The sequence below is a fragment of the Patiria miniata genome, unplaced genomic scaffold (genome assembly GCF_015706575.1).
Source record: "Patiria miniata isolate m_02_andy unplaced genomic scaffold, ASM1570657v1 HiC_scaffold_20, whole genome shotgun sequence".
Taxonomy (NCBI): Eukaryota; Metazoa; Echinodermata; class Asteroidea; order Valvatida; family Asterinidae; genus Patiria; species Patiria miniata.
The window spans coordinates 35821771-35836261 of record NW_024037059.1 but is presented as its reverse complement, the minus strand read 5'-3'; the positions used below and the strand labels follow the sequence as shown (position 1 = coordinate 35836261).

Here is a 14491-nt window from a genome sequence, read left to right as displayed (position 1 = left end):
CCAATGTCAAGAGCCAATGTGGCCCATCAGCCTAGGCCAGCGTTTATCACCGGTTTCAGTAGCATGAAACGACTGGGAATTTATTTTTCTACTCCCCCTGGATGGGACGCTAGACCATCGCAGGTAACTCATCAGCTAATGCCGGTACCCATTTATACTCCAGGGTGGAGAGAGGCAAGTGGTTGTGAAGTGGCTTGCCCATGGACACAACATATGACCAGCAGCCGGATTCGAAACCCTAACCTCTGATCATGAGTTCTTCCTTTGTCAAGTCTGTGTCAAATACCCGCGGCTTTGAGTTGCAGCTGGAAAAAAATATGATTCGGTTCCGGGTAGATACCCGTCACGGAACACGTCATGGTTTTGTTTATGCCAATGCAAAAACCAAAGTTCAAGCAGCGTGGGTTTTTGTTTGTGTGGGGGGGGGGGGGGGTAACAAGTTACCATCCATAACTTATTTACACCGAGTATTGTGAAAATGTATTCCATCCCGCCCATAAATCACCAATAGAAATATGAGAATACTAAGATATTTCATTGGAATCAAATATATCTGCATTCTTATCCCATCGAAATTGACAACACAACGTAAAAAAATAAAAGTATAAATCATAATAACAAAAGAGTAAAACAAATTAATCCACACGTAGGCCTAGACTTTATGATAGAAAAGGAAATGTTCATGTTGTGTATGATTGTTCATTATTAGAATTTAATCGCAAGTTAAGGTCAGAATTTCATCATCAAAGCATTCATTTATTCTTCAAAATTATGATCAATGTTGTTCTTGAAGTTATGGCATATTAATTAAATGCACATTTTGCATAATGATCGCTGAAGCTATAGTGTTTGCATAAATAGCTGGAAATACGTCTAACTTTTGCTTTAAATATTTGATTTGTTTTCGTATTATGTTATGTTTATTACATTTATCAAATTTACGTAATATAACCATCACTGATGGACGGTCTCTTAGTAAATAATCACTGAATTAAAGGAGTGCCCCTTTAATTCAGGAAAGTCAATGAACTGCCAATGACCTGTAGATAAAAAGCTCGTTGTAAGGTTTATTATTTGCACTATCATCATGGCGACTTGTTTCGAAACAATCCACCAGCTTATTAACTGTGAAATTAAATATGATACAATTAGCATACAGTTCGAAACTCACGAAAACTTAGGCCTGCTCTGCCAACACGAAAGCAGATCTCTCATCTGAAAATTGATGTCAGGAAATTCAACAAGTGGTGTAAACAGTTTTATAATTATACACAGTGCTATGACTTCCGATACAAGGCTTATAGTTTTTAAAGTGGAGCTGTGCATGTTGGAAATACAAAATGGTCGATATTAGGGGCCATTCAGAATTTTCAATGTTTTAAAATTTCGACTTTTTTCAAAATTATTTTGACCCACCCACCCACCCACCCCTAATTTCGATTAATAAAAAACTGAACATGACTGTACATGTACATGCACTTGCATGTACATGTACTTGAACACCATGTACATGTGTGTCTAGTTCAGTGACGGCGTGAAGTTGTTGGTCATCCTCTTTTATGTGATAAAGTATGTGATACCTCACCAAAAAGTATCTTTTAACGAAATTCAATCAGAATATTTATCCATTTTTTGTTAAATGTTTAATTGTTGTTTTACTTGTTGGTGTCCCTGCCACACTGTACGATGGTGTAGCCGTGCGTTATGCACGTGGATTATTTACTTTCGTTTTGACGGGGACTTTACTGAATAGAGTCTGGTGACTGTACATAGAAATTTCTTTGAATAAAAGTCGAATCGTTTATTCATGTGCACTTGTTATGCAAAGCAGGGGCAGTGGTTCAAGGATATCCAGTCGACTTGCAGAAAGTGTGCAAGAACGCGACTTGAATGCTTTTATGTGTCCACAATACAACGACGCTTTTTAGTTATTTCACTGTGTGACACAGCGAAAAATTTTGGAATCATAGGCCTAATGGCGTCAGCGATACTTGCTGGGGAGCTCTTGCGTACGACTTTCTGTACTTTGGTACTGTTGTTTCCAGGACAATTGTGTGTACGGTAACCCGACGTACCAAGATTTTTAAAGACGAAATTGCCGACCTCAAACTTGTTAGTGCCATATTTGGCAACTATATGTGCGTTATTAGTTTAATTAAACAAATGAACAGGTTAATTAAACATAGTACCATTGAAGGTACCTAAAAGTAAACATAACAGCATAGAAGACCGACAGACGAACATAAATGTTACAAAATAAACATATTTGTCTGGATAATTTTTTTAGGGCGTTACCGGCAAGTTAACACAAACTTGGTGTCAAATAGATCATGAGAGTTACTTTTCTTTGACTTTTCATACAAGTTTACATAAACTTTAACTGTATGACCTGCAGTGGCGTAGCCACGGGGGGGGGGGGGCGTGGGAGGCGCCATCCCCCCCCCATGAAACCTTGTCGCCCACCCCCCAGTCGCCTCCCCCACTGAGATTTTGAGTTTAGAAAAAAAATTATCATTGATCTACATGACGCCCCCACCCATGAAATGTTCAAGCCCCCCCCCCCCCCCCCCACACACACACACACACACACTGAAAAATTCCTGGCTATGCCACTGACAGTACATACAGGGGACGAAGTTGGAAAAGAAACACGCATCGCGATATCGGAACGTTTGCGCGTAGTTCAGGCAAGTCAAAAGATCTATCTTTCTTTGTTTTTTTTTATCTTTTTTTCCATGGAAAGTGAATTTCGATTTTCAATTATTTAGCTTGACCCACCCACCCACAATTTGGAAAAAAGATCGAAATTTTAAAACACTGAAAATTCTGAATGGCCCCTTAGAGGCATTTTTTTGGGGGGTACATATACCGCCATTTTGGCCATCGTGAAAACTGAAAAGCATTTTAGGACTGATGCCAATAAGAAAGTACTCACTTTTGTTGTAAATGTATACCCTGCGTTGTTATTAAATTTTCAATACACCTAGTAATATAGGCCTTTACTTGGAAAATCTTGTTAAGTATGGAACGCATAAAAACACTTTGTTGCATGGTTTTATTTTTAAAAGAATATTTACATATTCACATTTACTTAGCACGGATAATACAGATTCATAGCAAGAAGAAATTAAGATATTTATTTTGTATTAGGCGCCTTCCCCTTAGCCCCTCTAAACTGATAGCCCTGTCACAAACCGTCAAAAAATATATATCCACTTCCTATCTGGCTTTTGAACCGGCTTGCCACCAACTGCCAAAACCCCCATGGATTAAACCTCATAACTTTCAACACCTGTTGTTTGAAGGGGTTTGATAGATATGGTGACCTTGAATGCTGCTACAACTTGTGTAGCAGCCATCTTAGAGGGCAATGCCTTTGCTGGGATCAGGCGCGGTTCTTTCGGGGGGGGGGGCTCTAGTGTAGCCCGGCCCTTCCCCCCCCCCCAAATGCTATTAAAAACTAGATGTTTGTGGACAAACATGGCTGTTTCAGAATTGTATGGACGTAAATTCAGGTCACGATATAGACTGATAGTTTGCACATTCCGATGTTGGTGTACCTCTGTCAAAATAGGCCTTGAGAAATTACTTGATGACATCTTGATGACGTCACTTCGGTTTTTGTATACTAGTAAATATACCTACCCACCAAGTTTCATAACGGTCAGACATTCCGTTATATATGTATATCAAAAGCCTCCTTTTTGATGACGTCATAATGACGTCAATGATCAGCATACAGCTGCAGGTGCTAGTCTAAGTGTGTGCCAAGTATAAAGGCAATCGGATTTATTTTTGTGCCCAAAATGCATGATGAAAACGTTTAGGCCTAAAAATGCTATAGGAAATGACTGAAAAAAGTAACTTAACTAAAACAAAGGCTGTTTGGCAAATGCCAAAACAGCCAAGAAAAAAAAAACTTTAACGAAAACAAAGGCTTGTTCTGCAATTTTCAGAATATATAAAATAAAATAACTTGCGAAGGGTTTAGCCCCCTAAAATATTGGATCTAGAACCGCGCCTTGCTGGGGTTATGCATGAGTGATCTATTTTGTGCATTCATCGTTACTTAAAGGGAAAATACAACATTTGCAACCATCAAAAAATAAAAACTACCAAATTATTTTGAAATACCTTGCTGGACTGTTGGTTAGTGACAGTCTAAAGCATCCTGTAAAACCATGGCACCTGGTGTGCTGACATTTTCAAGAAAAATGGTATTTTCGTATCAATTTCCAATGCTGGTCGGCCGACCAGCGTTGGAATAAACTGGCTGTTTTCAGTACTGGCCACAATTGACCATATTTAGTTAGTCCACATTTGTTCAGTGCAATTTATTACACACCTATGAATGGGTGCAGGCCTGCTAGACTGGTTCCCTGACCTTACAATATCCCAGTGTCTAAACATTGCTCTGTTTCATCTTAAATGTAGTCAGGGAACCAGACTACATGAAAATGATTGTTTTTCATAGCATCTACGAATCCAAAACATAAAACAGTCATTGAAACAATATTTGCTACATATTACCAACCCCCCAAATCCATCCATTTCTGAAAAATACAGCAAAAGCAAATGATGTATATTCCCTTTAACTAAATCCATAATTTACATGTTCTCACCAGCGCTGAACCCACCTTATTATCAATGTCAGTCAAGGCACCAAACCCTCGGTTAACAAAACTACCACAGCCTGTCAATAATTTGTACCAATATGAGGCAAATTTACAGAACGGTCTTTCATCCAAGTAAGCTTTTTGATAATAATTTGGTATGCTACTTTTGGGATAAATGCAAATGATTCTAGTGCCTTTGATTGATGTTATTCTTTAGGATCATACTATTCATAGATGATATTTTCCACCCATCCCGGCTTTCCTTCCATGGTCATCGGTGGTTGGTCGTTTGGTCGTCCGTCTCTATCTTTGTTTCTCGCCTCGATCTCTATCGGAAACGATTGGCATCCGTACACTTCATTGTCAACCCACCCGCTGTCGCCGTCTTGGTCATTTTGAGGGGGAACCGAAAGTGTGGCGCTTTCATCGGCGGCCGCGGGTCTTCTCTTGACGACTTGGCTGTACACAGGCGGAGCACTGTCGCGATCGCCTTGGTTTTGTGCAGTGTCGCTGGTATCCGAGAGGTGGTTGGCGAACGTGTGGTTTAAGTAATGGGCACCAACCGTATCCAAGGCAATATCTGGTTCCTTCTGTTCTTTAGGCTTCCTGCTCCTAAACAAAAGTTTGCAAAAATATTACAAAATGTGACCCTTAGGGGCCGACCCCCACTACATTCCCCCTCCTTTGGGGGGGGGGGGCACATTCAATACCACAATCGGTGTGCTTTAAATTTTAAGGGCCCATGGAAAGTAATACATGTGGCTGGAATTTACCTTCCTTAATCCTTCAAAATCCTCCAAAAACCTGGTGGATTTTAAAGCATCTTGGAGGTTTAGGGTTAAGGTGGTGCACAAGAATGTTCAGGAATAGTTTTTACATGGCTTGTTTGAGTAAACCAACCGCGTCTAAGAAAGTATTAGTTAATTTACACAAATTACGTGGTTCGAATGCTTTCATTGTGTGCTATAAAGATGTCGTGCTGAAGGGCAAACTTAAAGATGGGCCCATATCTTAAAAAGTTTACATTGGTAGCGTGGACTAAACGGTTAGTGCCTACTAGGACTTTTGCAACGACTTGCGCCCTGACTCCAAAATCATTGTTGCCATTTTACCTTTTTCGCCATAGAAAAACCACTGCCACTATTAGCACAGTCAATGCTACCAGGGCCCCAACAGCAATTCCAGCAACTTCACCTGCAAACAGATGATACATATATTTACCATTAGCGTAATCATTGGTGTCCAGTGATTTAGTAGGGAAAAATTAAACAATGTATGACTGATAAGGCATAACAACGATACAAAGTGCTTTAACCTTTATTGTTTCATGGAAACCTGCCTGAATCCACCAAAATCTAAACACCCGCTGGCTCAGTGCCAAATCTCGGAAATGCAAGACTTTGTGTTTGGCCCTGGAACTGGATTGGTGTATTTTCAAGTTTACTCTGTATCGGTCACATGATTGCTTTTCTGAATTGTGGTCTTAAACGACACGGCAGGGACTGTCCCATGCAATCACAGATGGGATTGTCCCAATTATAGTTTGGACTGTCCCAACTTCAGATGGGACTGTCCCAATTACAGTTTGGACTGCCCCAACTACAGATGGGACTGTCCCAATTACAGTTTGGACTGCCGGAACTGCGGTTGAGACTGCTCCATCAATGGCTGGGACTGCCCCAGACTTAGACCTTGAGTGCGGAAAAACACGCAAAACTAAATCAGGCTAATTTTACTCAATTTGTAGCTGACAAAATTCTCCAAAATTGTCATGAGGCAAAGACAAGGTCCCCAGTATTTCACCAGCCAAAAGTTTGAGGTCTCCAGTCAATTTTAAAAGGAGACTTTTCTTCAACATTTTGCACCTGAGAGTGAAGTCAAGTGATTTCAATTTGAAGCCTAAGACTAGACTGGTACGTGTCCAACCTTTTGACAAGATTGACCATTCAGTAGTCTGGTGGCATGACTATGGTGTGAATGTAGAAATCGAGACTAGGTACGAGATGTTTCTTTTGACAAGGTTGATTGATGCAGTACTAAAGGGGTGTTGGACTTAACGTTGTTTCTTGCGCTAGTATTTTTTGGTATTGCATGCTTTTACTATCTTAAGATTTGGGACTCCTGTACTGAGAGTCCCAAAATGTCCCCCCCCCCCAAATGCGGTTGGGAATGCCCCAATTGCAACTACAGTTGGGAATGCCCCAATTGCAACTACAGTTGGGAATGCCCCAACTTCAGATGGGAATGCCCCAACATCAGATGGGAATGCCCAACTACATTTGGGAATGCCCCAACTACAGTTGGGACTGCCAAAACTATAGTTGGGGCTGTAACAACGACATACCTGTTCCTAACTTTCCAGCGATAGGACTGTTCCTCCCATGATCAGGAGCCCATGTGCTTTCCCAGGTTGGAGGTATGATGTTTGTGGAGGTCCTCTCAGTTGTGCGTGTTTGTAAGTCTCCTGTCGTCTGGTTGTTTCCAGTTCCGACATCAGTAGTGTATCCTGTCAATGACTGGAAGGTGTTGCTACTCCTAGTGGAGGTTGTAGTTCTGGTTTGCGATGGGGTTGTACTTTTGGGCGTCGTGTAATTGGACAGCCGTGTATTTGCTGTGGTTGTAGGCACTGTGGTTGGAAGAACTCAAAAACGTGAAATGTTTGAAATCTGTGAGTTGCAGTCACATCATCCCAATTAAGTAATCTGATCTCGAGTCAAGTGACAAGCTTTTTAAATGACAGAGGTATTCCTTGGTCATTGTTCAATACTTGAGACTGACTTAATTATTATTTGGCTTTGATTTATTTGAACATATTCCCGCGTCCGTTCCTAACATGGTGTTCTTTATAGCAAGCATGCACTCGTGCAGGAAAAGCCTTCGATTAAGAAATGAGGCAAACGTATACAGTTTTCAGCACTGTTGTCTTAGATAAGAGGAAAATTGAAAAGAAAAACTAGTTCTTAAAGTTGCATACGCCTATACCCCGCGCTCTTAAAAAAAAAGTTCATTTCGTGTGTTTTGTTCTGACTATTAAAAACACTACTTTATTTTTTTAATTTTGGGCGTCTGCAACCCTCTGAAAAGATGGCTTTCATTTTGCACACAAATGAACCCGCCTTGCGAGAGCCGAATTATTGTCTGGCAGCCAATAATTCAAGTTATGTGGAGAAATAATTCAACAACTAAACGTCGGTGGATTTTTTTTCGATCGATGTCTCATTCGAAAGTGAACAACATATATAGTGCAAGGATAGCAATTGGAAAAAAAATCTATTTTTCGAGGTGAAACTCGAAAACATGTCAGCACACCATCTTTAATTGGTAGTCCAATTTTTTCATCAGGGATTTTTTTCCACTTTATAAAATAAACATTGCATTGATTTTCGACTAGATACATTAATGCAGGCGCGGTTCTACGGGGGGGGGGGGGGGAGGCTAGGGGGGCCTTTAGCCCCCCACAATTTTGTCTAGCCCCCCAAAAATAAATTCCGTAAAAAAAAAATTGCATTAGCAAAAAGAAGAATTGTGATGTACATGCGAACGGTCTCCCCCTAAAAAAATAATCGTGACAAAAAGGGTCCATTAGTTAATATAGTATGAATGATTTTAGGATTTTATTGGCGCTCCCCATTAAAAATATGGCATGAGGCCCCCCCCCCACCCACCTATTGATTTTTGGAGGCCTAAGTGTCTGGAAAAAATAACCGGTCTACATTTCAGCACGCCTCCGTGAAAAAAAATTCTGGATCCACCCTGCTAGCCCCCCAAAATATTGGTTCTAGAACCGCGCCTGCATTAATGTATGATGAATTCGATAATGCACACAGTCATCGTAGTTAATTTTTAGAAGGATTTGCTTCAGGCAGAAAACGTTAGCTCATCAGCCACAACGGGCTACCAGGCAAAAAGTCACGTGATCTCTTGTTACTGGTTGCCAGCTTTGCAATTAATTGTTTGCATGCAGTACTTTCCTGCTTTTCAGCACCATGAAATTGCTCCCAAATTTACCTTCACATGTAGGTACCAGTTGACTCCATGCGACGTTGTTGTTGCCAGTCTCAGTGCATTCAATGCTTGATGCTCCATGGAGGGTATATCCAGGGTCACAGGAGAAATCTACACGAGTCCCGAAGAACTTGAAGTTGTTGAGATTGTAAGACAGTGAACGCGGGTTGGTGATGGCGTGGTCTCCGTTGGTGGGTGGTCCTATGTGGTTACTGCATACTCCTTGCGATACTGTAATTGGGGGGGAAATGTATGTATATAATTGATATCCGTAGGAAATTGGATCAATTCTCTGAAATGTAATCAACTTTAAGAAGTAATTTTTAAGGAAAAAATACACCGAATATTTCCACCATAATCTAGCAGTTTTCTTTCAAACTGTTTACCCATTGTACAAAACAAGAATTTTTCAGGATGATATTTTACAGGGTGTCTGAAATAACATGATATTACTTGTAATCTGATACGAGAAACTTTGCCATCCTGACAGCGATGGTACAACATTCTATTTTGTCAGTCCGACAGACTATCTAGTGAAGATAAGTTTAATCAGGTCATTTTTTAGATAGCTTGGTGATCGTTAACGCAATTTTCAGTTGGATTCTCTTTTCTTCGTGTGTGTGTTTGTGCAGCTGAGCTGTTTTAAGAGGGTGACTGACAAAAACGTTCTTTGCTTAGACCTAAATGTCATAAAATATTGCACATCTTATTAGAGGCTTCATTGCTCGAGGTGGTTGTTTTTTCAACACCTCAGTGCACTCACCCCCTCCCCACCTCGGTCCGCCACTGGTATATTTAGTATAAAAACAGCGCACATATATTTTTAAAACCTTACTTCTGTATATAGAGATCCGACTGTCGCCTCCACAGATCTGGTCGCTGTTTCCCGTGCACGTGGCTTGACACTCAGAGTCCGCCTTTTTTCCAAATCTGCCGTAGTTTTCGTTATTTCCACAGAAACATTGGTGTTCGTATTCAAGCCCCGCGTACTTGTTGCTTGGTGTAAGCTCATCTAGACAGTGCTTAAAGCACCACTCCACAGATTGATGGTCGCTATCTACTGGTCCGATCGGCAGGGCACGATTATTACAACCCCAAAAACCATGACAATCCTCGTAGCATCCCAAATTACCAGGGGCTTTAATCAGAACATTTAATACATAAGAGTTTAAAATTGCTCATTGCTAAAAAAAAAAGAAGCAAAACAGTGCCGTAATTTCTGGGGGTTTTTGAATTATTAAAAACCGACGCCATGGAAGACGCGGACCGTTTTGGCCCACAAATTGCTCTACAACTATACATCCCAGGCCCCACCTACCCGTGACTTCCAAAATGTTCCATTCCCAAATACAGTGTACATGTACTTGCAGTGGCTTCAGTCTCAGGGGTCCCTCACATTAGCCATTAAGTAGGCGGGACGTTCACTCGCTTCATTGATGTGTGTGCATTTCTATTTAGGGACATATTTATGGAGTCAAATGAATCATGACCCGCAATGTAAAAAGTGTTGAAATCTCTAGGCTGTCCCAAAATTACCAAGAAATATGTTACAATCATAAAGAATTACCAGACACCTACATTAATTAGACTTGTTCAAAGTAGCCAGTTGATTGGAACCATTGGGCCCTCTTCTTTGCATGCAGGAGGGTATGTGGGTCCGACTACTGTACATGGTGGTGCAACAAGAAGGAAACCCACTTTTGACAGCAATTTTCACCTATACTTGTTGAGCATATTTCAAAAATTCAATCCAATGGTATTATAATATTGATCTTTAAACATAAGTGTCGAAAACATGATTGCAAATGCATGTCTCTGAGATATGCTAGTTTAAAAATTCCATGTATCATGCCAAATCTGTTTGTCCACGGACTGCTTTATTCAATCCGCTTGACTGAGCTCGATCCGGAGCTCGATTTGAAGACCAAAAAAAAAACCACTACACTAGACAACACACGGACAACAGTGATTTTGGGGACTTTTATTCAAATGAGCATAATAACACTATTCTTGCAATTTTTTAAAAGATATTTTTTCAGCACGTATGGTTGAAGAGCTTTACTTCATTATATTATGAAAAAAATAGTTCAACTAAGTTAAGTAATTAGGTTAAATCCCGGTCAAAAGTGGGTTTCTTTCTTTTTTGTACCACTCTGTATATAGCACCACTCGTCTTCCGGCATAAAAATCCGTGCCTTCCGGGGTACCATTAATTACCCTACGTAGTAAAGTCAAGTCTGTCACGAGCCAATGTGGCCCATCAGGCCGGCGTTTATTTCCGGTTTTAGTTGCATGAAACGACTGAGAATATTTCTATTGTCCCTGGATGGGATGCTAGTCCATCGCAGGTTACGCAGCTAATGCCAGTACCCACTTATACTCCTGGGTGGAGAGAGGCAGGTTGGGGGTGAACAAGGTCGGATCCAGGGGGGGGGGCAAAGGGGGCCATGCCCCAACCCCCTCCCCCAAAAAAACTAAACCAATTTTTTTATTTTTTTTATGTGACATCGCAATAAAGGCAGGCAATGAGTACACCACCATCTTTTCCTCAAAAAAACATTGGTTAAAGTGGTCAGAAATTGCCTCAGATCGCACCACAGAGCATCTAGAATCCAAAAAAAATTCGGGGCCCTTAAGCGGGCCCCGAACCCCACGCTGTAATTATTTGACCCACTTTTTGGGGGGACCAAAATTTTTTTTGGCCCCCCGAAAATTGTGTTCTGGATCCGCCCTTGTATCAGGCCGGCGTTTATCTCCGGTTTTAGTTGCATGAAACGACTGAGAATATTTCTATTGTCCCTGGATGGGATGCTAGTCCATCGCAGGTTACTCTCCAGCTGATGCCGGTACCCACTTTTACTCCTGGGTGGAGAGAGGCAGGTTGGGGATGAAGTGGCTTGTCCAAGGACATAACATATGGCCAGTAGCTGGATTGGAACCCCTGACCCTTTGATCATGAGTCACGAAACCTAACCACTAGGCCACACTCCCCACATTACCCTAAGTTCTCCCCAAATTAATTCGGTATCAACCCTATCATGCCCCCAAAGACATCTAAAATTGCTTACCGTTCTTTGGCTGCGACAAAACTAATACAAGCTTGCAAGCTGCAGTGAACAGAGTAAAAACAAACGGGCGACCAGACAATAATCCATCACTAACCCGCTGATGCTTTGGTAGAAACATTGCCATGTTTCACCGCCAATGACTGATATGTGCACAACTACTATGTGTGCATATGCAGACCTAGTCCCCTAATTGTAGGTGAGAATTGCACATCTCGCCGATTATTCCTTTGATTAGACTGAGACTGTCAAACACTCGTCGTTTTGAGTTGCAGTAGGAAAAATACGATTAATTCCGGGTAGATATATCCGTCACGGAACACTAGTCTGGTTGGTTCCCAGACCAAAAGATTCTGACTATTCCTGATGAATCCTAGGTCAGGCAGCCTCCGTGGCTAAAAATAAACATGACGACATCGAGGGCCCTTTTTCAAATCTCGGCTTCGTTTCCGGTTTCGCTTTATCACTTACAGCTTTTACTGTTCTTAACAAATTTGGAAATAAATCGCTTGCTTCGTAATCATACAGTTATGATAATACAGTTTGATATTTCTGTAATATAACATTGACTCATGTTGATCAGGAATCTTTGAAATTAGGCACCCAAATAGCACTGTTAGCAGGCGGAGCCGAATGAAGTCCGAGTCTTGGAAAATCTCGGTAACGGTCGACAAATTCAAAATAGTACACGACGCAGCAAAAAGTTCTCCCATACGATCCGAGTATATAATAGTACTATACTTGACGCACAAAATCGTCGTTGAATTTCAAGGTTTTTTTAATGAAAGCAATGAATATTAATTATCAACTCATTTTAAAAAAGTTTTCAATAAGCATAGCAGTTAATTTAACCTATATTATACTCGGAAATACTCGGGCGCTATCCGATTGTCGACAAAATGAACTCGGCAAACTTCGGACATTTTTGGAAAAAGGAGGAATTCCTCCTGTTTTAGTCACGAATAGTCAATATAAGGAAATATTGATTTTGTATGTGACTGATCAGTACTAACGTTTTAATCACAAGTTAAGGTCAGACTTTCATCATCAAAGTATCCATTTATTCTTCAAAATAATAATTAATGCTTTTGCTTTTATTTGAGTTGTCATATCAATGAAATTCACATTTGGTATAATGATTGCTGATGAGGCCCAATTGTTTGCATAAATAGGTAGAATTGCGTGTAACTTTTGCTTTAAATATTTGATTTGTTTCGTATTCATGTTGTATTTCTTACATTTATCAACTAAGCCTCTGTACTAATGACGTCAGACTTTGTTTACATGTGCACTTTCCTGTGGAGCCAGCGGGGGCCCACGGTCCACTGAGCACCATAGGTAAGCACACACGTAAACAAAGTGTGACGTCATTAGTACAGAGGCTTATTATATACCACTTATATTACCATTACGGATGGACTCTATTAATAAATCATAACGGTCATTACAAACGGCTACAACCTTATGCGAGTTGGAGTGCCCCTTTAATGCAGGGAAGCGAATGAACGACCTGTACACACGCTCGCTATAAGATTTATAACTTGCACTGTCATCATAATGACTTGTTTCGAAACAAAATCCGCCAGCTTATTAACGGTGAAATTAATTATGATACAATTAGCATACAATTCGAAACTCATAGACAATAGGCCTGCTCGGTCAAGTGCCAACACGAAAGCGGATCTCTCATCTGAAAATTGATGTTAGGAAATTCAACAAATTGTGTAAACAGTAATTACTTTCGATACAACGCTTATAGTATTTAAAGTGGAGCAGTGCATGTTGGAAATACAAAATGGTCGATATAATTAGTGGCAAATTGCACTGATACCGTACCGCCATCGTAGGCCATCGTGAAAAGCATTATGGGACTGATGCGCATAAGAAACTCACACTCTTGTTGTTGTTGACCTTGTAAATGTTTACCCTGCGTTTTTATTACATTTTCAATACACCGTGGAATCATAATAGACTTAAAATCTTGTTAAGTATGGAATCCCTAAAACACTTTGTTGCATGGCTTTTATTTTTAAAAGAATATTTTACATGTTCATATTTAGTTAGCACAGAGTACAGGTTGATACAGCACAGGGGCGTCAATCGCTTCTCAAAAGTAGGGGGGGAACATACCTTGATCAGAAATAATGCGAGCGCGAAGTGCGAAGCCCTTACAGCGTGGGGTTCGGGGCCCGCTTAAGGGCCCCTACAAAATTCGGATTCTAGATGCTCATGTGGTGTGATCTGAGGCAATTTCTGACCACTTTAACCAATATTTTCCCAGCAAAAGATAAATAATTTAAAAATCATTTTCGAGGTTGTCATTGAATAAGCTATTATATTCTGAGCTAAAGGCGTGGGGTTCGGAGCCTATTTTGGATTCTAAATGCTCTGTGGTGCGATCTGAGGCAATTTCTGACCACTTTAACCAATATTTTCTAAGCAAAAGATACATTGTAATACATAATAGGGCCCTGTAAATGAGGCACGAGTTCAAAATCTGGGGGAGGGGGACATTTGATATTGTGTCCCCCACCCTTCAAAAAGTGTGGGGGGGGAAACATGTCCCCCTGTTCCCCCCCCCCCCCCCCCCCCCAGGATTGAAGCCCATGATACAGCAAGAAGAAATTAAGATATGTATTTGTATTAGGCCCCTTCCCCTTAGCCCTCCTATACTGATGGAACTGTCACAATATTTCCCATAGCTTTTGTACAGGCCTGTCGCCTACTGCCAGAACCCCCATGGATTAAACCACATAACTGTCGATACCTCTTCATTGAACAAGTTTGATAGATATTAGATAGGGT

General features: G+C 40.8%; 1 protein-coding gene across 1 annotated transcript; it reads right to left on the bottom strand.

Annotated features, from left to right (window-relative positions):
* Positions 1 to 4542: 4542 nt before the first annotated feature.
* Positions 4543 to 13538, bottom strand: LOC119728091 (cell wall integrity and stress response component 2-like). Its single transcript, XM_038200164.1, has 6 exons — positions 13523 to 13538; positions 9457 to 9759; positions 8625 to 8852; positions 6961 to 7242; positions 5729 to 5810; positions 4543 to 5228 (listed from the first exon to the last, which is right to left on the bottom strand). Exons 1-6 carry the CDS (start codon positions 13536 to 13538, stop codon positions 4841 to 4843), a joined length of 1299 nt encoding a protein of 432 aa, XP_038056092.1. The 3' UTR covers positions 4543 to 4840.
* Between the last annotated feature and the right edge of the window lie 953 nt (positions 13539 to 14491).

Excerpts from the sequence above, each read along its gene's own strand:
- LOC119728091 (XM_038200164.1), bottom strand. Across the intron at positions 8,853-9,456 it reads TCGGATCTCTATATACAGAA|TATCGCAAGGAGTATGCAGT; the intron begins GTAAGGTTTTAA and ends CCCCAATTACAG. Across the intron at positions 5,229-5,728 it reads GTTTTTCTATGGCGAAAAAG|GAGCAGGAAGCCTAAAGAAC; the intron begins GTAAAATGGCAA and ends ACTTTTGTTTAG.